Here is a 24,781-nt window from a genome sequence, read left to right as displayed (position 1 = left end):
TTTAAACCACAACAATCGTTATCTGGCCCGAGGCCGCGGGACCGCGCACCCCGCACAGACCGGGTTGTTGCGGCAGCACCACAAGCATCAGGCCTCAGGCCCCGAGGAGCCACCGCTCGTTAGTGAGGGCCCAGGAGTGGGGCGGGCCAGCCGGTGGAGGAGGCCGCGATGAGCTCGGGGTACCCAGGCCTCTCCGTCCCGCAGCGCCCCGAACCCCGGCTCCCCTAGCAACAGCGCCGCCGGCGGCCGTCCAATCAGCGCGCGGCAGGACAGGCCGTGCCAATAGCGTGAGGCGGGCGCGATGGAGGGGCGGGGCTTGGGGCCGAGGTGGGGGAGGGCCGGCCCCGCTCCGCGCCGCCATTTTCACGTCTGACAAACAAAAGAGGCGCAGCCGCCGCCGGCGCCGACCCGACCTCAGGTAACGGCCAGGGCTCGGGCGGTCCGCCAGGGTGTGCGGGGCTCTGACGGGCCCGCTGCTGGGGGTGAAGGAGGTGGGGAGGGGGGCGGTCTCCGTCGGGGCCTTGCGGTGGTGGGGGGGGACTCTGGAACGCGGGGGGTGGGGACCGGGGCTCTGCGGAAGCTCGGGGCCGCGGGAGGGGCGGGCGGCTCGGCCGTGCCCGTCTGTGCCGAGCGAGAGGTGGCGGCGTTCCGCGGGCCGGGCGGCGCTGCGGGCGGCACGGGAGGATGCGTTGCGTAACGCTGCGCCGCCACTGCCCCCGGTGTGGGGAGTCGGAAGTGCGCGGGGCGGGTGGCGCGGCTGTGGCGCGGCCGCGGCGTAGGAGGCGTTCGTTCGGCGTAGCAGCGTTATCGCTGTTGGTGGTAACGGCCCAGTGGGACTCGCGCCCCGATGTGTCCTTGGCCTCGTTTCCACTGTGTGAAGTACACGTGCATAGCGCGGATCTCGCTCCTGACACGAGCTGGGATTTAATTGCCTTTTGCTTCTGGTCTGTCAGCTTTTATTTCTTGATGCAGGGGTTCTGGATGTCCCCGTGTGGTTTTGTGCTGCGTGCGTCTCTGGGCACTTCGGGGTTGGTCTTGGAATAAGGGCTTAGCATCGAGTTGTGTGGTTTTGAACTGCCTTGAAACACTGATATCTTTGCTCATCCTGTCTCGTGGCTTCATATACAAAAGCACGCACACGCGTACTTCAGAATTGAATCATTAGGTAACATTTATTTGTTGTTTACTATGCTGCTGTTATAATTTGTAAGTAGGAAACAGCAACAATTTAACTGCCAGAATCCAGAAAGCGTTGTTTCTTCTTCATAAACATCTGAAGTGATCAGAGGTGCCTGCTGGTAAGGGTGGTGGGAAGGATTTTGGGAGGAGGGCTCACAAGATGCTTGGTGAGGATTACAGCCATCCAAATGGACTTGTTTCTAATAAAAGTAAGACCTTGCACTTGGCCAAGTATTTTTCCATAAATTGAGATTCATTACCTTAATTGAAAAGCTCTCTTCCTAGCTCTTCCCTTCATAGCTTTCTGGAATAATAAATTGTCCGCAGTACTCTGCTAATACAAATAAAGCAGTTTTATGTTGCTATTTATTCTTGAGGCAAAGTAGATCAGAATCAGGGTGGGCATGTGGTACAGCAATTTGGGATGGAGCTGAACAGCTGGGTAGTGATGAGATGTGAGTGCTGGGCTTTGTGCTCTCAAACATTCCTGCCCTACCAGTTGCTTGCAGAGAATACTTTGCATTTGTCAGGCATGCTGCTTTGAAAAAGCAGGGTGAGGAAAGATGTTAAAGAAAGAAGCACTTAGCTGCCCTCCGTGGTTGGGCTTTCTGCCATGTCGGTACTGTGGTAGTGCCTCATCATTGTTCTCTGATAGCAGGGGAGGAGGCAGGGTGTTTTAAGGATGTTCTTGTTTTCTGAAGAGGTTGGGGGAAAGTAGGGGAGCCTTGTTGTAACAGTGCCCTGCTGTGGTCACAGGTCATAGCATCATAGAATGGCCTGGGTTGAAAAGGATCACAGTGATCATCTAATTCCAGCCCCCTGCTATGTGCAGGTCACCAACCAGCAGACCAGGCTGCCCAGAGCCACATCCAGCCTGGCCTTGAATGCCTCCAGGGATGGGGCATCCACAGCCTCCTTGGGCAACCTGTTCCAGTGCCTCACCACCCTCTGGGGGAAAAACTTCCTCCTAATATCTAACCTAAACCCCCTCCATCTTAGCTTAAAACCATTCCCCGTTGTCCTCTCAGATGTCTGCCTTCTGGCTTTGGGAATAGGTTACTCTCAAGCTGGCGGTGAAAAACACACTGGTGACAGTCCACAAGGAAGTCCCACCCAAAATGATAAGCTAAACATTAGTTGCTCTTAATCATTAAATCTTTATTGTCTGAATAAACTCAATTAGATAAGGTTTTGATTTGGAATAAACTCTCAGTGGTTTTGGTGTGAGGCGTGTGCCTCTCGGAGCAGAGCAGTGTCCCTGTGGGGACGGTGGGGGTTGGGAGTGAGCAGTGGTTTGATGTGGCTTTCAGTGCTAGGCTGAGGTGCAGCTTCTGTTCTGAAGACATTGGTTTCCTTACCATTTCTGTACCAGTGCTCGAGTACAGAACTTGTTTGGCGGGTGGAATATGTGAGATGCTCTCTCCTCAGTGAGATGCTGCAGCAGAAGGTTGAAAGGATGGAAACTGAGTTGCAGATAAACAAAAACAAAATCAGCTTGATTGCACTTTCTGCTCTAGGTATACCTATAAATGTGGAGATAAGAACTATGGTAGATTCTAATCTGTTATGCTGATATCTCTGTATTTGTAACAGTTCTGGAGTACCTAGTGAGCGGGGGTAGTGCTGTGGTGTGGAGGAAGTCAGGTTTTTTACACCAGTGTGCGCAAAAACTCGCTGTCTCTTTCAGTTCATCCACTTATCAGCTGTTGGTTTGCTGATGCGCAGCTTGTCCCTGTTGGCAGGAGGCAGCACTTGGTGTCTAGGCAACGCCGGCCCGGCTCAGCATCTCTGTGGCTTGCTTGAAGAGATGAAAATTTTCCATTGCAGGGAGAGGATTTTTCCTCTATCGCTGGTTCTTGAACCTGGCTTTCGGTCTTGCCCAAGGTTAATGCATCCAGACTAGGGATGGCTTTCAGATACGAAGAGCTACGTTGTGTAGTTTTAAGGTATAATTGTAGGTAACCGTTTCTATGTCTCTTCTTAGAAATATCTCATGATGATGTTATTTTGGGCCTTTCATAATAACTATTTTTGTTATGATGTCATTCTTTTCTTCAATTTTGAAAAAAAAAAAAAGTTAAGAAAAAAAAAGTGACCCAATGTAATGAGCTGTGAGTAGCCACACATTGCTGCTGCAGAATCTGACATACTGTAGATATAAGGGAGGTAAAACTGTTCAAATGCAGATTTGTTGGTGGTGATGTCCAGTAATGTGTTTATGAACTTTGAATCATCAATAATGGTTTTGGGCACTTCTTGATTTGCATGACAGTACAGAATCAGAATCACAGAACGGCCAGGGTTGGAAGGGACCTCAAGGATCATGAATCTCCAACCCCCTGCCACATGCAGGGCCACCAACCTCCATGTTTAATGCTAAACCAGGCTGCCCAGGGCTCCATCCAATCTGGCCTTGAACACCTCCAAGGACGGGGCATCCACAACCTCTCTGGGCAGCCTGTTCCAGTACCTCACCACAATCTGGGTAAAGAATTTCCCCCCTGATATCTGACCTAAATCTCACCTCCCTCAACTTAAAACCATTTCCCCTCGTCCTACATGTATCAACCCTTTCAAAGAGTTGATTCCCCTCCCCTCTGTAGGCTCCCTTTAGGTATTGAACCTTGAGGTTCTGAGCGTGCCTCTGCTGGGTTGTGTTGGACTAACAATAACCTTTATAATAGGTACAGAAGGTACTCTTCTGTTGTACTGGTTGTCAGATACTTACTACTGAAGATAGCTGGAACCACGCTGTGTCCAGTTTTGCATTGCTGTACTGGGGGGAAAAAAAAAGTTTGCTTTTACAGCTCTTTTGATCTCTGAGAATCTTGCTTGATGAGGACGAACTCATTGCATCTGCCATGCTGAGTGGTTGGGAAGCAGTGGGTGCACAAGTCATGGCTGGTTTGGAGCTGGGTAAGTGCTGTCCAGCCAGTTAATAGGGCAGACAGGAAGGGCAATTACTGATTTCACACAGCAGCCTATCATGGAACTGTATGTCTTGGTCACTGTATCTGTTCCAGCTGTGCTGAAGTTCAGAGAAATGGAAGGAACTAACAGAATTGGGCTGACTAGCTGGAACTGGCTGATGATGCTCCAGTTGACATCTAGAGCTCGGGGAGCTCTGTACCAGGACAAAATGCTCATTTTCACAGGCACTGTTGAATCTGTTAAGAATGAGCGCTTGGAACTGCTGGGTTTATTTTCTTGAGGCATAGATGGCTGTGACGACAGTGCCCAAATAGCAGTGCGGTGCTGTGATGCAGAAGGCTTCAGTAGTGCCTGAAACCTTACAGGAGTTGTAGGCACTGCCTGACTTTGTGCTTACTGATGCTGACAGTTTCCTTCTAGCAATTACTCTTCGTTTATTTTTGCTGAAGAACAGCACTTGTACTTTGGATATATGGTTAAGAACATGATGGCCAATTATTTATCATTCTTTGGCTGACGTTAGCTGGCACACCTTGTTACAAAGTGGAACTGCTGACTTGATGGGCATCATCTTGATGTCTGTGGGGTATTGGCTCTTTCAGAAGGTTGGTTCAGTGGAAGTAAAGGCATGGGGTTGAAGTGGATGGATGTGATGTGTTCATACTGGAGTTTTCAGAGTTGATGGAAGTGAGCAGCTTCTCAAGGATGAGGTGTAGGTGGAATAAAGGTGCAGTAGCAACACTGAACCGAGTGGTAATGGGAGGGAGTGTCTTGCACTTGTTCTATTGAGACAAAAAGCAAATTTTGAACAGTTATTTCTTGTGTCTGGGTGAATAATGACTTAACATCACTGTAGACAGTTTGATTTCAAAGGATGTAGTCTTCCATGACCTTCCATAAGCTTGATTTCTCCCTGATGTGTTTTGTTTTCTGACAGTGTTGTTCTTCAGAAACACACAATTGGAATATGAGCACAGCATGAATGATGGTGCTGTACTGCAGAGTTTAGAGGAGAAAAGAGGCTTTTGGCAGTCATCCTGTCCAAGTCCTTCTTTGGCTAGTGGATACACTTGTGGCAGCCATGCTCCCTTGTGTTAGGGAGTTGCTGGCTGGTACCAAATGTTGCTGTAACTTGGTTCCAGGTATCTTTAAGAAGCGTGGAGGGGACAGGAGGTGCATGTAAAAATCACACAGTAATATATGATTCCTCAAGGATGAAAGTTCAGGCTGTGTGGTTTGGTTAGAGATGTGTTTGTGGGTGGTTCAGTGCATTCTGAAACCAACGCAGTTAGAAGGATATGGTGAATGACTCTCAGGAACCTTCCCTGATGGGCAGCAAAAGCTCAGTGACTGATCCGAGGTTGAGTCTCAAACCCAATATTTGAGGAAGCGCAGAATGAAATGTGGCTGTCACGTCTTACTGCTGTCTGTCTTGTTTTGCTGTGAGACTGCTTTCAGCTGGAAGGAACTAGGCTTCATTTGACGTATGCTGATGGTATGAGTGCATATACATGTAAACAGGAGACGTGCAGTATGTGGCTGTGGATTGTTGGCACCATTCTTCTGCTGGTTCACTTACAGAAGGTCTTTGGTGCTCCTTCGGGACCTTTTTCTCAGGGAGTTAAGAGTAGATTTTAGAATTTGGGCAGTTTAACAGGCTTGTCCATGTAAGCAACAGGGATTGGGATTTCTGAAGGGAATGCAGACAGAAAAATCTTCCTGCAATACAGCAAATGCAACCCTTGTGAAAGACTTGACAGGTTCCCTTCTGAGCAGCTTCACATACAGGGCAGCTTAGTCACAGCTCCAAGGGCTGCTCAGAAAGGTGCCCAGCTCTTTATTGAGGGGTTAGGAGTGCCAGGCTGCTAAATTTGTGGCAGTGAGAAAGGTGTATGCATGGGTTTATTTCAACCTTGATGCTCGAATTTCTGGGTGGCTTTTTGTGTCTCGAGTAGCACTTTTGCTTGTGTAATCCACGTAATTTAGCTTTTGCTGTCTTATTTTCAGAAGATTAAAGGCTGACTGCCATTTTGGTTTCTCCATGACAAAGGGCAGTATTGTCTTTTTATAGTACCCGGTGTTTTTGGCCAGCGGTGTCAGAGTGCTGTCCTAGGATGGATCAGTTTCTAAATAGGAAGTTCAAGTAGCTTAGTTCTGGCGGTTCGGGTTTCTTAGTTTCCATGGCATTTTACGTGGCACAGAGGTGAGCTCTTAAATTACACAGTCCCTGGAAATACCACATGGGTTAGAATTGCACGCTCTTTTCTGGCAGGGTATGCTTAGTAACCTGTAACTTGGCTTTATTTTTGTTTCAGGGAGATTAAATAGCTTTGAGACAGAAAGCTGGCATTTTGCTGGAGCTTTGTTTATGTAATTGTTAAACGTGCAGATTACAAAGGCGTACGGAGAGCTGAAAGCTGTTGCTTTTTGGTATTTGTAAGGCTTGTTCAGAGCTGACCTCCTTGCTGAGGTTTAAGGGCTTCCCTCCCTCAGCTCTGTGGCTTCATCCGCTAAGAAAAAGCTGTATAAGCTCTCGAATTGCCTTGGTTACTCTCTCGTGTTCCGAGACAAAGCGAGAGGGCTGTGTGTTTCTCCTAGTCATTCTGAGCTGGCTTAGGCATGGTAAGGGGCAGCAGCTGTGTGTGAGGAGCAGTGATGGAACGTGATACAGCAGATTTCTTTGACGAGTTTGTGCTGTCAGTGTGTTATCCACAGATGTGTGTCATATGCTGTGTCATTCTTAGTTCCATCTATTTGGGCTGTGTTCAGAAGTCCTGCCCACACTTGCAAGAGCAGCTCTGCAGCTGTTCCAGACTTACAGCTGTAAATGCACGTCTCAACTTGAGCAGCAGTGTTTTTCTCATAGTAAATACTGCTGCTTATATTTGAAGGAAAACAACTCCATGGTTAAAAGGAGCTAGCAAAAATGCTGCTTTTTGTTTGTGCCTTATGCTAAGTGCCCATCTTTGTGCGTGTGTAGGCACTGCAGTGCCTGATGTTCTGTTTGTAGGTTGCAGACAGCGTTAGCGTTGGGTGGAAGGGCCCAGTGCTCCTTGCAGCAAGGGCTGCCTGCAGCAGGTGCTGCTGTGCACTGCTGGCTCCTGCAGGCTGAGCTGCGCTGCTTCTCTGCTCTCGGTGGAGTTGGGCCTGTGGGTGCAGCATGCCTGGCATGAGGAACCTAGGGTATTTCCAGGTGTTTTCAACAATCCTGACCTTTCTTTTTAAGTTTATTGCTAATTTTGAAGATTTGTAAAACTAGCAGAGATTTACAAAGAGGCTGGAACGATTTTTTTTTAGAGCTAAATACTTCAGCTATGTTTTGCTTGTCACGTGCCAGTGATGGATGAGCTCTGGCACAGAGCACAGACTTTTTCTGAAAAGCTAATGCCAGTGGATTTGCTTCGGGTTTTATTGCTGCATTTCTCCAGTAATACAACAGGAAAATGTTTACAGCTTGAAATAGGAGTTCCTGTAACTGGAGGAGGGCAAGTGCTGCTGCTTTAATTTCTAGATGAACAGATACTTTCCATCTGATAATAAATATGCATTCTTCCATCTGTTAGTGATCTGATGTCAAAAATAAGATTAGATTTCTACCTTGATACAAGCAAAACTGCTGTCTACTTAGCTCTGCTGCTTTCCCAAAAGGGTTTTGCAAACATGTTTTGTATAACTCTGTTCCTGAATTATGCGTAATTCTGCATTTTAGGTGCAGTCTAATTACGTGTGATTAAGGGAAGAACTTGAAAGAATTTTCTTTCTTTTGTCTGGTGAAGCCTTTCTGTTGTTCCAACCTACATGGTTGTGTTGCTGCAGTTGCCAGTGGTTTCATAAGAACAGATCAGAAGAAGAAACTGGTATCAGTATTTCTAAGAAGCAGGTGGGACAGACAAATAGAAGAGACCAAGCACTGTATGTTCAGCAGGCAGAAGTGGCTGCTTTGTAGCAGGTGAGCTGGTGGTGCTGAGCACATCTTATGGTGCCGGACTCCTGTCGCTCTCATCCTGACCTGTGAAGCCTGGAGCCAAAGTCTTGCTGCTTGGAAAGTGAATGCACATGTTGTCTCTATGTGTAGGTATGGAGGAATTGATATTTAACTCCTGTAACTGTTCCTGCTGGGTGTTTTTACAACACCTTGTAACTGAGAGATGAGCACGTACATGTCTCTGAATGACCACTTAAAGGTTGTTATATTGATTGATTTGCTGCAGAAGAACACAAAAATAAGTTCATTTGCATAGGAACTTACAGCTCAGCATTTTTTTCCTTACCAGTACTTATAAGTAACGAAGTAGTGTGAGTAGTCACAGACCCATGGTTTAAGTTATACCTTTCCCCCAGTCCTTTAAAGCAGGTTTGATAGAGCAGCCTTCTGAGATGCAGACTGAAGTGTTGCAGACACTAGGAAGATTTGTTAGCAGATCTACAGCATGCCACTGCCCTGTGTCTTTTTCTTGCATCTAGGGAAGCCAGGAAGCATTTATCCGAACAGTTTTGACATCCTGATGTTGCATCCCTCTGCTCTGTAGCTTGTATTCAAGGAGTATACCTTGCTATTTGCAATAGGTTGACAGCGCTGGTAACAGAAGACGAGGCTTGCCTGTTGTGTGCTCACGTAAGGGTTTGGAATGTGCTGGTAAAATCCCACTCAAATAGGTGCATTGCAGGTTCTTGGTGTGCTTATGCTGGTCCAGCTGTGAAGGCTGTTCTGTTTGCACATGGCATTGACTTCCAACTGAGCCCTCAGTAAGGTTCCAGTGTGCACAAAGCAGGTGGTGGGTGTCTCACAAACTTCCCTTGGTGCTTTCCATGTTGATGGCTGCATGTTTGTCTGTCCCTTCTCAGTTGGTTTTCATTTCTTCAGGTTGGACCGGTTTTCTCTTTGTCATTTCCAGTAGGTCACTGGTTTTCTGCTTGCTCACATTTGCCCATCTGTGTGGTTTGGCTTCCTTGGAATCTGTAGGAGGGACTCATCTTTGGTTCTGTGGGGTTGGGGCATTTTGTAGCAGCTCAGCTCTGCAGGCAGCTTCCCTTTTGCATAGTGCAGTGAGCTGTGGGAAGGAGGGCAGAAAGCTTTGCTGCCTCGTTTGTGTCACCGCATGGCTGAGTGAGTGGGGGCTGTTGGAGGCTGCAGGTGGGCCCCGGTGTGTGCAAGTCTGAGCTCAGGGAAGCCCAGCTTTAATAGGGGGTCAGAAAGGTGGTTTGGAGCCAGCAGTTTAGCTGTTGGGTGTTGGGGAAAAGGGTTATTCAGTGAGATTGTTAGGAAGGGGGGAGTTGGTGCTTAGTTGGAATCTCCAGAGGATGTATTCATTAATGCAGTCACATATTGGACTGAGTTAAGAATCAGTAAGGGCATAAAATACCTGCCAAAGAGTGGAGTCACCCAAGATGCATTTTAAAACGCTGAAAACGTGAGTTATTGGTGCTGTTCTTTTATAGTCACTGTCAAGTTTGGATGAAAATAAGAGCACGTGGGGAAGGGCAGAGCACGCTGAGTTTGGCATAAAGATGCTGGAAGATGGCTGCTGTGTGCTCTGTCCTGCCTAAAGAGCATTGGTAACAAGCTGGGCATGGAATGGGGAAAAAGCAGTGTAAACTTGTGCTCATCCTGGCTGAGATCTCTGCTGTCAGAAGCGGCCAGACTTATGTTAGAGCTTTCCTTTTGAAGGAAGTAAAACCTGTCTGATGTTTGCAAGGCTGTTTGTGCAAGCATGGTGTTTGTAAAAGGGATGGTACAGGGGTTTCTGGTGGGCCTTACAGTTGTGATTCAGGTTCTGTTAAGCTGAGTGGTGAATTTCCCGATATTAGGTGAAGTTAAAATAGCAAACACATTGTTTGTAGTAAAAATCCTGGGGTTTTAGCATTACAGAGCACAATCTTAAGGGTATTTTTGCTGTGACATGCTAATGAGAATACCTCTGAAGGCCACTTTGTGGCATGGAAACAACTTGAACTCAGATATCTTTCATACCTTGAACAGGTAAAATACAGTAATTGTTCCCAGGGCCAACTTAAGCTGCTTGATTCACTGAGATGTAAATCGCTGGCGGGGCGTGCAGGTGTATCGCCTTTTGGGCACTGCTGCCCTGTTCAGACCTTACATGCATTACAGGCTTACAGCAGGGCTCACTCGTACAGGCACAGTGAGTTGTCCTTACTGGTGCGAGTTCCCTCTGTCTCTCCAGCCTTCACATCATCCCCACTGAGCACATGGTGTTTGGCTTGTGGAGATGTTTCTAACATGCCTCTCCCCCCCTCCTTTAAATATTGCATAACTGCTATTTTTATAATACCAGAGCTATAAAAAAGCTTGCTTTGTTAGCCTTTGAATGGGAAGCTGTGCTGTATGATGTGCTGCCAGACCCGTGTTTTTCAGGAAGCAGCGAAGGAGTGTGAGCAGCCCTGCTGGGGGCTGTGCTTGGGAGCACTGCTGCCAAGTAACGTGCTGCACCATGGGCAGGAGTGTTGTCTGCACCGCTTGGGCCTGTGTGAAGTAAACAAGCTGAGCTGCTGCTAACAAGTTCCCTGAAGGTGCATTGGGTAAGCAAGGTGTTGAGTGCTGGCTGTGTTGCAGGTGCTTTCTGCTACGCGGCTCTGTGTTGGAGCAGTGTCTGTAAGACTGAGCTCCTGGTGCAGCTTCTGCAGCAGTAGGACTGGTGCTAACCAGGAGCCAGAATCACTGCTGCCAGTCTCTATGTCAAGGGTAATCAGGAAGGTGCTCACAGAGCTGTACTGCTGTCTTGGAAAGAGCCCCTCTTGCAGTGCCCATGTTCAGTGCCAGCACGGAGCTGTGCTCCCCCATGGCCTTGTGCATGCTGAGCTCTGCCCCCAGTGAGTGCCAGCAAACCTCTGCCTTGCACTGGAGGCACCAGAAGCCTTGCTAGTGCAAGGAAAGCCCAGTTGCAGCTCTGGAGAGATGCGGAACTGCTGCAGTTGGGAAATGGCTGGGGTGACACTGAGAGGTCCCGACCTGCCTGCCTACAAGCTGTGTGTCCTGCTGTGGGCGTCTCTGGGGACACAGTCACAGCACGGTGACGGAATGTGCTGGAAGGGAAGCTTGCTAGTTCGGTAACACTGTTACACTTCTTGAAAGCAAGGGAGAAAAAAACAGCGAAGTGCTGTGTAGTGAGTAGAATATCGATCTGTTAGCTGTGGTGCAGGTAAACATTCCCGGAGCTGGAACCGAACGATCGATCCGTGTCCTGAAGTGGTGCTTTCACTCCAGTAATGCCCCCACGGCCGGGGTGTGCCGTGCGCGGTGAGCTGCAGCCCGCGGCGCTGCTTCTCGGTTAATGGAAAGCCGCCGGGTAACAAAGGAGGGCAAATAAAAATAGAGCCGTGACCTGGAACGCTTTGTGATCCCTTTGAACTAAGTGCGTTGTTGTTTGAGTAATGATCTTCAGACGAAATAAGAGGAGGCTGTTTTCGCTGCAGAAAGTTAATGATTAAAGCTCCTGTCTAAAATTAGAGCGATTTGACTAAAATTTTACATGCAGGCCGGGCTGAGCTGCGCTCCGTGACCCCGCGCCCGGTGGTGCAGGGGCGAATGGGGCGGTGCTGGTGCGCTGCGTGCCGGGACGGCCCGCCCATCGCCGGCATTGCGCAGGCGCGGGAGGACGGGAGCTGTTGGCCCCGCCCATCGGCGGCTGCCATTGGTCGAGGCGGGGTGGGCGGGCCGAGGCGCGGCGATCTGTCTGGCCGCGTCCCGAGCGCGCCCGCAGTCCGGCGCCGGCCGAGCGGCGCGCGGGGCTGAGTTGGGTGCTCAGTTCGGTGCTCCTCTGCTTGCCTTACAGACCGCTGGGCTGGAGCTCCGCCTGCGCGCCTCCGGGACCTCCGCCTCGGAACCGCCCTCACGCCGTTGCCTCCCTCTGTCTAATGCGCTACAAGGATGAGCCCAGCATTTGGAGCTATGGAAGTGGAGCACTATTCCAAGGGAGTCCTGCTCGAGCCCTTTGTCCACCAGGTCGGGGGACACTCCTGTGTCCTCCGGTTTAATGACAAGACTATCTGTAAGCCCCTTATCCAGCGGGAGCACCAGTTCTATGAGACTCTCCCAACAGAAATGCGTAAATTCACTCCGCAATATGAGGGTAAGTTACAGAACCATAGGATGGGGTCAGGCTGCTGCTTTCCGCAATACCAGCGTGCTGTGTGCTCTGCTGTCTCTGAAATCTCTTCTGCGTGGAAGAGGTTTTGGGGGTTTTCTTTTCATGTATTTTGATGTTGTCTGAGGCAGGCTGTGGAGATGCAGGGTGGAAATGCTTGCCCAGCTGGTGTTTGGGCTGCCTAACAGCATTAGAGTAGAGCAGCTCTGCTGGTGATAGTCCATATATCTCCCTTAGGCATAGGTAAGTCACTAACAGCTTGCGGATGTTTTCAGTAATTATCTGCTGCTTTTTTGTGGATTTGTAATTAATTTTCACCACTTGTTTGATGTCTGTTTACAGGAATTTGATAAGTTGGGTGGTGTTGTGTGTAAGCTTAATTGTGATCTCATTTATTTGGGGGTTTGTCCTTTCATTTTGATCACAATAAATACACGTTGGTGAAGTGTCTTGTTAAATATTTGCAGCGTTGTTTTGTCATTAAGGAAACGAAAATCCATGGCGCTTAGGTAGGCAAAGATCAAATAGCCGCGATGAGGCTGAGTCAGATCTTATGTAGGAGTGGAAATTCCAGTTCTCCTAAACATTGCACTAGTTAACAGAAATTCTTTTCTTTGTTATTCCATCGATGGCTGGTTGGTGATTAATAAATAATGACCGAAGCATTTTTTAAATGGAGTTGCTTTTTATGGCACACTGACTTTAACAGCTGTAGGGTGACCGTTTGCACTGTTTGTGAAACTGGCAGAAGACTTCAGAGATGTTTCCCAGTAGTGCTGCCTGCGTGCTGGCAGAGACTGACACCTCTTACATGAGTTCTTTGGGACTGGAAGAAAATGTGGTCTTTGAGCGATCCTTTTCAGAATGTAATAGAATGATTGTACGGCTCTCTGAATGATTGCATGGCTCTCTGGGGAGTGTGGGAGGGATTTAGGGGATAAGGGGCCTCACTTGGGCCTTCTGTTATTATTTTTCCAGGATAAAGGCCATTTGCTAGCTGGTTCCACCCCCCTTTTTCCTGTTGTCCTTTCCTTTGTGGCAGCAGGAGTGTCAGAGCCTCTGCACCCCCTCCCATGGGCACTGTAGGTGTCAGAGCTGCCTGCCATCTCTCGCCGAGACCTCTCCCTCTGGCCCAAAGATGAGCTGCAAGAACTTGATTTGAGGATAAGGAGAGGGGACTGGAAAATAAAAACCTAAAAACCAATTCAGACGTTGTCATGGCTTAAGCACGCCCAGAAACATGCTAATGTTAGCATGGGGGGCTCTGTGTCAGAGCACTGTGCTGGGACTGAATGCAGCGCGGTGCTCCAGAGCCTCTGCAGAGGGAGGGTCAGAGAAAAGTGTTCTCAAGGTTCGCCGTCTCCGTGTACCACAGATGTGTTCTGTACTGCATTGTGTGATTTACTTCACAACACTACTGCATTGCTGCTATCAATAAAATATATACCAAAAAGAAGAGCATGTGTAATTCAATGTAGTGATTTAAGAGGGATGCACTCGGACTAGTTTCGCTGTCGTGTGACATCATCTTGTTTTGCTCTGCTTGCAAGTCTTTCCCCTGGGGTTCTGCTGACCAAATCCTGTTTGGACAAGTGGGTTTTGCTTTGCTGTCATGCAACAACTTAAAGCTTTCACTGTTTGGATTATTTTTTTTGTGCAGATTTTCACTGCAAGTTGTTAACATGTTTGACATCTCGTTTAGGGTCAGACCAGTCAGGTTTTTTAATAAACATTTTTATTAATTGAAATTGTCTCCTGTTATTATTTGATTCTTACTTGATTCTGAATTGGAGAGAACAGATATTTTTTTTTTTTATATTCTGTCATTATGATAAATTGTCTTTTTTAAGGTATCATCTTTGTCTAGGTCTTTTGATATTTGTTAGGTTGGCAAATGAGGTTTGGCCTGTGGCAAGATAGAAACTAAGGACCAGGGTAAGAGAAAAAAACAAAAGTTGCTGTATTGTTAATGTTGTGTGTTGTAAAAGGCTTGCTTATTGCTTCAGCAATTCACAGCTGCTTATGTCCTTTCTCTCTTCAGGCGTGGTGTCAGTGAGCTTTGAAGAGGATGAAGATGGAAACTTATGTCTAATAGCATATCCATTAAATGGGGACCACGATAACTTGGAAAACTTAGATAATTCTGACTGTGAACCCAAAAGTAAGCTGTTGCGATGGACTAACAAAAAGACAGTGTTGTTAGAAAATGAGAAGCTATCTAAGGAGTGGGTCCGACAGCACAGGAAAGAGGAAAAAATGAAAAGGTAGGTTTAATAGGGAGAGCTGGGATGCAGAGTGTTGAAGCATAGCATTTTTTGCTGTCAAACTGGGATAAGGTCTCCAGAATTCCAGAGAGCTCTCCACATCTCTGCTTTCAGTTTCTGTTCTCATTTCTTTCATCTTTTTCCTGACCTTTTCACTGCAGTCAGGCTCAGTTGTGAAACTGCCCTGTCCTGAGCCTGATAGCATGGTGACTGCTTTTTGCTGCAATGAGCTAAGAAGGGTTTTCCAGTGCTGTACAAAAGATGTGTTACAACCAAGCCATCACATTCCAGTTGTGCTGTTGTAGGAAGCCTGCTTTATCTCTGTTAATCATGTTCTCCCTCACGTTTTCTCATAATTATGCCTGCTGTGAGCTCTGTGAGCTGTGAAGTACTGAGCTAGAACACTGACCTTAGCAAGGGTAAGGATACCTTAAAGTATCCCTTACTTCTTTGGAAGTAATTCAGACAGGTAAAGAATGCATACATTGAATTACTGCATGTTTTGTGACTAATTTATCCGTATGCTAATTGTCTGAATGTACAGAAAGGGGGAAAAAAACTAGTGCTAGCTGTTAGAGAATGCAAGTAAAACAGACCTCACTGGGTTTAACTTTATAAACTAAGTGTTCATTGTTGATTCACTTCTAATCTAATCTAATGCTTTATTCTGTTTTCTAGTCATAAGCTAGAGGAAGAGTTTGAGTGGCTGAAGAAATCTGAAGTTTTGTATTATACTGTAGAGAAAAAAGGAAATATTAGTTCACAGCTTAAGCAGCATAATCCTTGGAGCATGAAATGTCACCAGCAGCAGTTACAGCGGATGAAGGAAAATGCAAAACACCGAAATCAGTACAGTATCCTTTCCTGAAGATGGAATGGGTAGGGCTCTGCTTTTTATTTCTTGAACATGACAGATAAAAACTTAGTGCAGGCTTAACTCCAACCCAGGGATCTTTGTGAAGCAGTCACTTACATGGTGACTTGGAAGGGATTGCCAGCACTTTCCAGGATGCAGGCTTTTCCAGCATGCTGTGAAGTAGTGAGGGCAGGAAATCCAAGTAACTTCTGCAGATTGGGACTTAGTTAATGGAAAGGCTTTAGAGCGTTTGGGATCTTCCACAAAACAGACTTACTAATGTAAGCTTTTGGAGGAGGGGAGAAGTTAAGTGACTCTTTTTTTCCTTTGGTGAGAGCCATTACTGTGATCAGTACTGAGGATCTCAAAAACTAGTTGCTGCTTTCCCTTCTCAGCAGCTTCTCAATGTTGTCTGAAATATAGGGTGGGATGGTCCGATGGAGTGGTCTGCTTTAATAGTCTCCTTACAGTGAGCCTTTCTGATAAAGACAAGCTGAATATAAACTGTCAGGATGGCAGCATGAGAAAAAAGCAGTGACTACATGAAAGCTGAGGCACGCTTCTGTGCTCTGCAGCTTCAGGCAGAGCATAGGAACGTGTCCAGAAAAGGACAGTGAAGCTGTGAGTGGCCTGGAATGCAAGTTTTATGAGGAGCAGCTGAAGGAGCTGGGGTTGTTCAGTTGAACAGAAGGAGCTGGGGTTGTTCAGTCTGCAGAAGAAGAGGCTCGTCTCTCTACAGCTGTTTGAACGAAGGCTGTGGCAAGTTGGGGTCTGGCTCTGCTCCCACATAACTAGCCATAGGACAAGAAGAGGTGGCCTTGAGTTGGAAGGCATTCCAACTTGTTCACTGTAGGAAACCTTTATTCTCTGAAAGAGTGGTGGTGGGTGAGCAGTTGGACTGGATGATCTTGGAGGTCTTTTCCAACCTTGGTGCTGTTTGTGTGGCTGGGGGAGGTCCTGCTATATGCAGGCTTGCATGCGGCCAGTAAATCCTGCCAAGATACTGATACCTGTATGCTTTGGTAAGCAAATCCCTGTGTGTGAGGAGTTCTGGTGAATGAGTTACCAGAACATCTCAGTGACTAATAAACTGTTCAGAGTGAGAGAAAGTACTTTGTGGCTGCGCAGAGTTGTCACTGCTTCACTGCGGGTGACTGATAAATTACCTGGGAAGCGTGTGATATTTCAGAAGCAGACCTTGTGTTCTGAGGTATTTGTGGGCTGTACTTTGTTGTTCTGAATCTGTGGCTTGTCTGCCAGATTTTGTGACCTCAATTACATTTTTCCCACTTACTGCAAATGAACAAAGAAATCACCTGTCTCATTTATCTTCTCTAGAGACCAGTATAACTAGGAGTAGGTAAGTACTTTAATACCAGGTGTTTGCAACTAAGTTTTGATAGGCTGCTGTTTAGTGGGCATAACTATGATTGGAATTACGGCACTAACATGCCTGTGGTAGCGCTTTTAAAGTCCTGTGGCTGCACTGTGAGGATGGTTCCTTAACTAGCACTTCCAGAATTCATTTTGCTGGAAAACCTGACATCTCGATATGAAGTACCGTGTGTGCTGGACCTCAAAATGGGAACCCGACAGCATGGAGATGATGCATCGGAAGAGAAGAAGGCGAACCAAATCCGTAAATGTCAGCAGAGCACATCAGCTGTTATTGGAGTCAGAGTTTGTGGCATGCAGGTGAGAGGAAAGTGAGTTGCGTGTAAGGCAGCTGACGAGTACCTGTTTCTGATTGTCTTTTACTTTCATTTCTTGCTTCATCCTTTGTGTTGTTGTCCTTGAGATGCTGTGCTTCGTTTCGAGCAGTGAGAGGAATGAGGCTTTTGTGAATGACTTCCCAGTGGAAGGTAGCAGCTCCTGCATCACAGGGAAAGTGTTCTCTGAGCAAGAAAGTTATGGTGCAGGCTCCTGCACCATAAGAGTAATTGAAAATTGTGTAGTAAAATTACTGATTTGATTAATGTCTCCAGATAAGCAAGATAAGTGTAAGAAGCAGTTGATGAGAAGGTCTCCTGGAACATGCATTGTGAATAAAACATGGAAATTAGCCAAGATTTTAACTAGCATCAGTTCTGTCTTGCAGACTGAAAAGCTGTACATCTTTCTGTTTAAAGTAGGCTTGTTGTGAAGTGGGTTAGAAAGTGTGGTAAGAGTAGGGGCTGAATGAGATCCGTGCATGGACTTTCACCCGAGTTCTTTGTTTACTTGTTTCTGTATTTCCTAGAGTGACAAGTGGGAAAGAGCTTGTTTGTTTCTGAGGCTTTTCCGAAGCCTCTCCTCCCATCCAGCAGATTCTGGGAATGCCAGCAGTGTTTGCTGGGACTTGTTCCACAGCACGACTCTTGGCATGATTGGTGTTCAGCTCACTGTTGAAATTCTGAGAAAAGCACGAGGCAGCTCCCACACTTTTGTTTCTGCCTTTTAACCACACTGCAGGGATTTGAGCTGGCTGGCTTGCTGGTTTGCCTTCCAGTACAGACCTGTGGTGGAAAACAAGGAGGAGCTTTAGAAGCACCTCTCGTGTTTACTTTGTGGAGATGTTTTGGCATTTTTTCTGTGCACTGTGTTGAGTGCTTTCCTGTAGGAAGAATCTTCCTGCAGGAGAACCTTCAACTTCTTGGAAATACGGAGATGTATGGTGGCACACCTTGCTTTTCTGAAACAGCATTTGCTGTCCTGTTCTGAGCTCAGCATCCTGGGAATGAACTGGTGTGCCTGTGAGCAGAGGCAGGTGGTGTCCGAGTGGCTGCAGTACAAGTTGTATCTTGCATGGAGATCTTGGCCGCAGCTTTCCTAATCTCGCTTGAACTCCCCAATCATACATTCCAAGTGGAAAAGCTCAAATGTAAACTGAAGGACTTTTCCACTTCCTCTGAGCCTCGAAGTTCCGTAGACACTGCTGGCTGTTGTTGCAAACAGTTTCTGCAAGAGCAGTGTTGAGAGCAGCGTATCGTCGTGTAAGAGCTTTCCATAGCAGCCTTCTCAGCAGTGCCAGCAGTTCTAACTCCTCTTTTCTCTTGTGTGTGCTTGAATACACAGGTGTACCAGGCAGGTACTGGCCAGCTGATGTTCATGAATAAGTACCATGGGAGAAAGCTCTCAGTCCAAGGATTTAAAGAAGCACTTTACCAGTTCTTTCATAACGGCAAATACCTGCGCAGGGAACTCTTTGAATCTGTTATTAAAAAACTGACTGAACTCAAGTCTGTCCTGGAGAAGCAGGAGTCCTACCGCTTCTATTCGAGCTCCCTGCTGATCATCTACGACGGGAAGGAAAGGCAGGAAGTTGCTGTCGACTCGGACCCGGAGGACTTGGAGGACCTTTCAGAGGAGTCTTCAGATGAGTCGGCAGGAGCGTATGCCTACAAACCCACTGCTAGTACTGTTGATGTCCGCATGATAGACTTTGCCCACACCACCTGCAAGTACTATGGGGAAGATAGCGTGGTGCATGAGGGCCAAGACACGGGTTACGTTTTTGGACTTCAGAATTTAATAGATATTATTAAAGAAATAAGAGACGAAAATAGCGAATAAACAGTGTGAATGCACATCAGTAGAAAGCGCACTGTCGTGACTCTGTATTCCAAAATTATTGGCCACTTTCTGGTGGTAGGAATCCTTACAGGCTCTGCAGGGATGCTCCTGTCAGAGTCAGACTTGTTCAGAGGGCATTTACTTATATTGGTGCTGGACCTAGCACTGGCAAAACTTAGTATCCTTATTTATTTTAACTTTCTTAAACATTCCATATTTGATTACTCAGATACCTCTGTTATCCCTGTGTGTATACGTTCCAATAAAATTCTTTTGTTCATTGTAAGTGATGCTTGTGTCATTGCTGCTGACTGAGAAGGAGGTAAAGTTTTGAGATCTTTCTGGTGGGGTTATGCAAAAGCAGCACTAGAACAGCAAAGCTTTCATTAGCTTTCGTTAGACCACATGGAATAATGCATTGCTTCTGGGCCTCCTGTCCAGAACACCTTGAGTGAGTGAGAACCATGGCAGCGGAGAGCTGGGGCCTGGCCAGCAGCTGGAGCACCTGCCTCTGGGGAGCAGGGCCTGTGTGGGTCTGGAAGAAGGTGCCTCTGAGGGAGCAGAGGGATGAAGGCTGTTAGAGGCTGACTGTTGGCTTACAACAGCCAACAAACTGTTTCCTGTTTTGGGATCTTGTAAACTGACTCCTGCTGTGTAACCCGTTTCTATATAAATTTTCCTAATCTAAGATGAGCCAAACCATACGTAAGAAACTCCTACAGGATTAGCTGTAATAGCAGCTGGTAGGGCAGAGCTGCAGAGCTTGCAAGTTATCTTAAGCAGCTTAAAATCTTACTTGGGACGAATAGGTGGGAAAGGAATGTCGGAATGTCAGAAGATGGGTGAATAATTGCAGTAAAGATAACCGAGCAGCCCTACTTGTTCCTCTTTGGAAAGAGCGATGTTTATTCATCGAAACACTTTTAGTTGGCTGACTTTTCCTCTTGGGAAGCTTGTAAATCAGCATGACAGTGCAAGAGCAAAATGGTGTGGAAGTTGAGGAGCACTGTTTCTTATTCCATTTGCTCAGGATAAAATGAGGGTGTGTAGAAGTGAGGAGTGGGGGTTAGGGGGTGGTGCTGGGGGTCCTGGCCCTGGCCTGTCTTTTGCTCAGGGTGCGGAAGTGAGGGTCCTGCTGATCCCCTGGGTACCAGCACACGGGGCTGGAGCAGGAATGCAATGGGCCGGGAGGCAGGCTGCCTGCTGCTGTCGGGTTCTGTTCAAAGTCTCTGCAGTGGCCGTCCTGTGCTCTTTTGTACTTTTTATAGAGGTTTTTTAACCTTTACTCTTGTTAGTTTGTGGTTGCTTTTCTTGTTTGTTCCACAGTACGAAGATGCTAACCAACAGTGTCAAAGAGCTACGTTTGCGTTTTGCACTCAGTCTGCTGTTTTGCAGCTGCACGTGGAGATGGAGGATTGCTGCAAAGAGGCAGTAGTGTGATGGTGCTTCATGCGTCCCTGTGCCTAGCACAGCCCACAGAGAGCCCTGCTGAACTGCCGCCGGGAACGTGAGCCGGGCGTGCTCAGGGGCTGTTTGCTGTTGGCACTGCGGGTTGCAAAATTCCTTGGGCAGCGATCAGTGAAACTTCCTGCTGTCCTCTGCGATGTGCTCTAGGTGTGAGTCAGAATACCGGGAACGAGGAGCGGGATCGCCTGCAGCAACGTGACGTTTCCTTTTCAGTTCTGCTTAAATGCGATGCCCTCTGCTAATGAGCTAATGACAGTCTCCTGGCAGGCTGCGGTCACCCGCCGCTGCTGCAGCATATAAATAAGCCTGCCTGTGCAGATTCATCTGATACACGGTTTGACTTTGTAGTCTGAAATTAGCAGGGATAAAGTCCTCTAATGGACTTCTGTTACGTACGAACTCTGGAGGGAACTCAAAATCCGATGAGAACAATCGCATTTGCTCTGATGCAAGCTGCCTCCAGAACAAGTCCTCTTTGTTTCTGCTGCGAGGGTTGGGAGCTGCTGGGAGCAGTGTGAGCCCTGGGTGCTCCCAGAGCCCCTTGGTGCCACCGCTGTGTCTGTGCAAGGACTGCGCTCAGGTGCAGCTGCTGTGTGCTGGGCAGCAGCTCTTCCTTCTGCTCCTCCTGCCCATGGTGGGGGAGCAGGCTGGGAGAGCAGGGACAGTGCACAGTGTTGCCTTTTTTTTTTCAGCTGCTTCACAGGACTGAGGTCAGGCTGTTGGAAGGCGGCTCCTGCGCTCGCGTGTTGATTTAAGCCCCTGGGTGTCCTCAAGGGTTAAAGTGGGGGCAGCTGGGACAGCGTGTCCCTCCAAATGCAATGTTATCCCGCGTTTAAGAGCGGGGCTGGTTTCCTTCCATGGTGCTCTGTGCAGATTCCTCAGAGCAGTTCCTCGTGTTCGCAGAAAGGCAGTTACGTGAAGTGGGGCCCCTGTGGGACTCTGGGTACAGGGTTGTAAACGGGTTGTGGAACTCCCTGGAGCAAAGCAATGCTGGGTGCGCATCCCTGCTGCTTGGGTGCTCCTTGCTGCCCCGCTCTGCTTCCCCCCACTGCTTCCTGATGCTCACACTTTTCCTTCCGGCCTCGCCAGGCTCCGTAATTCCTGACCCACACAGCAGCTCTGTGGGGCCTCGCAGGCAGCAGCACTCAGAGCAGGGCTCCTGCTGTGTGCTCCCCATATTGTGCAGAGCTCCTCATGGAAATGGGTCGCTTTGAGCCCAGATCTGGGACAGGCTGTAGGGAATTCCCATGGGCTGCCTGGATGGAGAAGGAACGTGCTCCTCCAGTGGTGGGCACAGGGCCTCGAGCTGCTCTGGGGGAGCTGCAGCCCCCAGGTGTGGTTTCTAACAGAGCTGGGGTGGAGTTTATATAATCCGGCGATGACAAAGCGAGGGGACAGGGAGCAGCGCTCGGGGATGGAGCTGCCTTCCCTGAATTGTATGGAAATGAGGGTGTGCCTGCGGCCTTCCCAGCTCGTGGCATGCAGAGCCAGCGTCATGCAGAGCCCGCAGCACGCCAAGCACCCAGCTGTTGCCTGCCCCCAGCCGTGCCCCCACCAGATCCCACTTGGGCTGTGTCCCACAGCCACTTCCCCTCCTTGGGCACAGCTCTGCAGGGCTGTTGTTGTTCCTCCACACAGAGCTGGCTGTGAGGCTCCGCCACCCGCCCTTCTGTCTCGGCCGTTTCTAGGAACTGCAGCTGTTGACAGCAGCTGGATGTTCCTTCCCTGTGCTGAAGGAGGGGCCCTGGGCCTGGGCCAAGCCGTCCATAGGCACCTCGCATGCCTTGCACTAGGCCGAGCCCGGGCTGCAGCTCAGCTCTGCACTGCTGCCTCTCCTCACTGCTGAGGGAGCTTGGAGGCCGTATGTCCCTGAATCGGCGCACGGTGCTGCTGGGGTATCAGGAGAGCAGAGGCACTACTGCTGCATCCCTGCACCCAGCCATGCTGTGGCCTTGCCCACTGCTCAGTTCTGGAGCCCCTGTGACTTTTCACCCAGATAGAGCTCTCTGCTGCACAATAATATTTGCACGCCTAAAAGTAGCAGGATTGATCACAGCGCTGTTTTGCAACCTGTTGACGAGCGGGCAGTGCAGGATTATATAAGTGTACACAGCACTGGCACTGCTGCCCCTCAATCATATGAGCACTGTTGTGTAACGCTTCCTATCGCTGGCACCGCACCGAGCGGCTTCACCGGGCACCGCTGCAGCCCCACACCATGAGGGCCCTGGAGTTGGTGATGGCCTCCAGGAGGGCTGGGGTGCAGGGATCTGGCAAACCCAGCAGGGAAATGAGCTTGCTGCCTTCCGACCCTGCAGCAGGGGGCTGCGGTGTTGGGTTTTGAGGGCAGGGCAATGGATGCAGGTGCCGTTATCTGAGGTCTGAAGTTCGCCTTCAGATGTCACCCATGCATGACGCAGTTTCCCCACCCAGGCCAAGTTAAATTACCTGCAGCTTGCAATTAAGAGCCGTTTCCTAATCAGCAGCTGCTTGTGGTGAGTTCTGAGCACTCATTGCCCCCACACACCACAGGCACAGGGGCTCATCCTCACCCTCTGCATTGCGGTTTGGCCACCATCACCCAACTCCTGCTCCAGCTGCACTTGCCATGTGGACATTTCCTCATTCCTCCTACCTGGGGCAGAGGTAGACCTGGCCACCCCATCACGCTCCCCACAGCCCTTTGGCTTGGTGGCACAGGGTCTGTATGCTGACAGATCCATTCTTTGCCCAACACACAGGGCGCTGTGCTCTGCACGCACACAGGGCGCTGTGCTCTGCACGGTGATGGCGGTGCCACACGGGACGCAGCGCCTTCCTGGACACACTCAGAAAACACATCTGACATTGTGCAGAGCAAGGAAACCTCACCCTGGGACACAAGCTAATCTGTACGGAAACACAAACCCGTTTCTGTTCCAAGCACCGATCCCCCCCCATTCTTTCTGTTCCCTGCACTGGCACCAGCCCATTCCCACCACCGCTGCCCCTGGCACGAGCACCTGCACGCCCCATGGGGAGAGGGACACACGTACTTTGCAAGCCAGAGCCTTGCCCCATCGGCGAGGTGCTGCTTCCCCGCTGTCCTTAATCCCCCCCCCCCACCTCTGAGCAGGAGGAGCAGAGCATCGCCCCGCAGACGGACACTTGTGGGTGCCAGAAGGCAGGAGCAGAGCACGGCACGGCGGCACCGAGAACTGCAGCTCAGCCGCGGCCATTCGCGGGGCATTGCTGCCCTCTGCTGAGCAGGAGCCCGGCGGGGAGCTCTGGACCCTGCGCTCTGCTCCCCGCACTCAGCGCCCTACACACGGAATCTTGCAACATGCTTCTTTCGTTCTGCAGCCTCGCACCTAGCGCCCCGCATCTTGCACGCTGAACTCTGCAAACTGCAGCCCTGCATCCCACACCCTGTGTCCCCACATCCCTGCTACTTCTTAACTCTGCATCTCGCATTCCTGCACCCCCACACCCCTGTACGCGGCATACTCCGTTTGCACCCCTCCCTCTCTGCAGCCCCGCATCCCTGTACCCGTGAATCCTGCATCCTCTTTTTCCCGCAGCTTTCTCACATCCCTGCAGCCCCCACCGGGGCACCACTGCACCCCCGTACCTGCAGCCCCACCCCCCCCGTGTTACACATCCCCTGCACGCGCCTGCAGCCCCGCATCTTGCAGCCTCCCACCCCTCCCTCCCCCCGCTCACGTATTTGCGCGCCCCGCAGCGCCGCACCCAGCACTTCCCCGCCACGCCGCCAGGGGGCGCTGCGAAGGGACGCGGCGATGGGCGCGGTCTAGGCGGGGGCGCGGTCTCACCGGCGGGGCACGGGGAGGAGGCGTGGCGGCGCGGTGACGCACGGGGGCGCGTCTCGGCGGGGCGGCACGGGCCGGCGGCGCGGAGCGGTACCGCAGCCATGTACCGGGCCCTGTACAGCTTCCGCTCGGCCGAGCCTAACTCGCTGCCGTTCGCCGCCGGAGAGACGTTCCTGCTGCTGGAGCGCAGCAACCAGCACTGGTGGCTCGTCACGCGGGCCGGCTCCGGGGAGACGGGCTACGCGCCGGCCTCCTACCTCCAGCGGCTGCAGGTGGGCCGGGGGCGGCGGGCCCCGGGGGAGCAGCGGAGGGCGGGGAGCCGCGCGCCGGGGCGGCAGGAGTGGGCGTCGCACCGCGGTGGCTGCGTTAGCGGAGCGCTCCGGGTCTCGCGCCCGAGGTGCCGGCCGTGCGGTGATGCCGTGCAGTGCGGCTGTGCGCCGTGCGGGCGGCCGGGCGGGCGCGGGGACGCCGGGGTACGGGGACACGGGGCTGACAGCAGCCTGGCGGCGGCTCGTCCTGCCGCCGGGGCGCACGGCTGGCGTCTCTGTAAGCCCTTAAGCAGTTTACGGGCACTATTCATTTACAGGGCGAAGGCCTTATTTAAAGCCCCGCGGTGGC

General features: G+C 49.9%; 2 protein-coding genes across 2 annotated transcripts in view; both read left to right on the top strand.

The window, feature by feature from the left end:
- Nucleotides 1-325: 325 nt before the first annotated feature.
- On the top strand, nt 326-19,173 carry IP6K2 (inositol hexakisphosphate kinase 2). Its single transcript, XM_042880244.1, has 6 exons — nt 326-418; nt 11,904-12,200; nt 14,257-14,479; nt 15,158-15,333; nt 16,855-17,030; nt 18,390-19,173. The coding sequence occupies exons 2-6, from the start codon at nt 11,999-12,001 to the stop codon at nt 18,885-18,887; spliced, it is 1,275 nt and encodes a 424-aa protein (XP_042736178.1). The 5' UTR covers nt 326-418; nt 11,904-11,998; the 3' UTR covers nt 18,888-19,173.
- A 5,060-nt stretch (nt 19,174-24,233) lies between these two features.
- The window catches only part of NCKIPSD (NCK interacting protein with SH3 domain), a 35,123-nt gene continuing 34,575 nt past the window's right edge, over nt 24,234-24,781 (top strand). The window contains exon 1 of the mRNA XM_042880365.1: nt 24,234-24,435. Within this exon, the coding sequence (XP_042736299.1) occupies nt 24,265-24,435 (171 nt within the window). The 5' untranslated portion in view covers nt 24,234-24,264. The remainder of the gene's footprint in view (nt 24,436-24,781) is intronic.

The sequence above is a fragment of the Lagopus leucura genome, unplaced genomic scaffold (genome assembly GCF_019238085.1).
Source record: "Lagopus leucura isolate 7727_CA_CO unplaced genomic scaffold, USGS_WTPT01 Super-Scaffold_100026, whole genome shotgun sequence".
NCBI lineage: Eukaryota > Metazoa > Chordata > Aves > Galliformes > Phasianidae > Lagopus > Lagopus leucura.
This window is presented reverse-complemented; position numbering and strand designations above follow the sequence as displayed.

Bases quoted from the DNA above. Each gene is read 5' to 3' on its own strand.
- IP6K2 (XM_042880244.1), top strand. From the start codon at position 11,999: ATGAGCCCAGCATTTGGAGCTATGGAAGTGGAGCACTATTCCAAGGGA. The intron at 15,334-16,854 runs GTATCCTTTCCT...TAGCACTTCCAG, and splicing joins AAAACACCGAAATCAGTACA to AATTCATTTTGCTGGAAAAC. The intron at 17,031-18,389 runs GTGAGAGGAAAG...TTGAATACACAG, and splicing joins TCAGAGTTTGTGGCATGCAG to GTGTACCAGGCAGGTACTGG.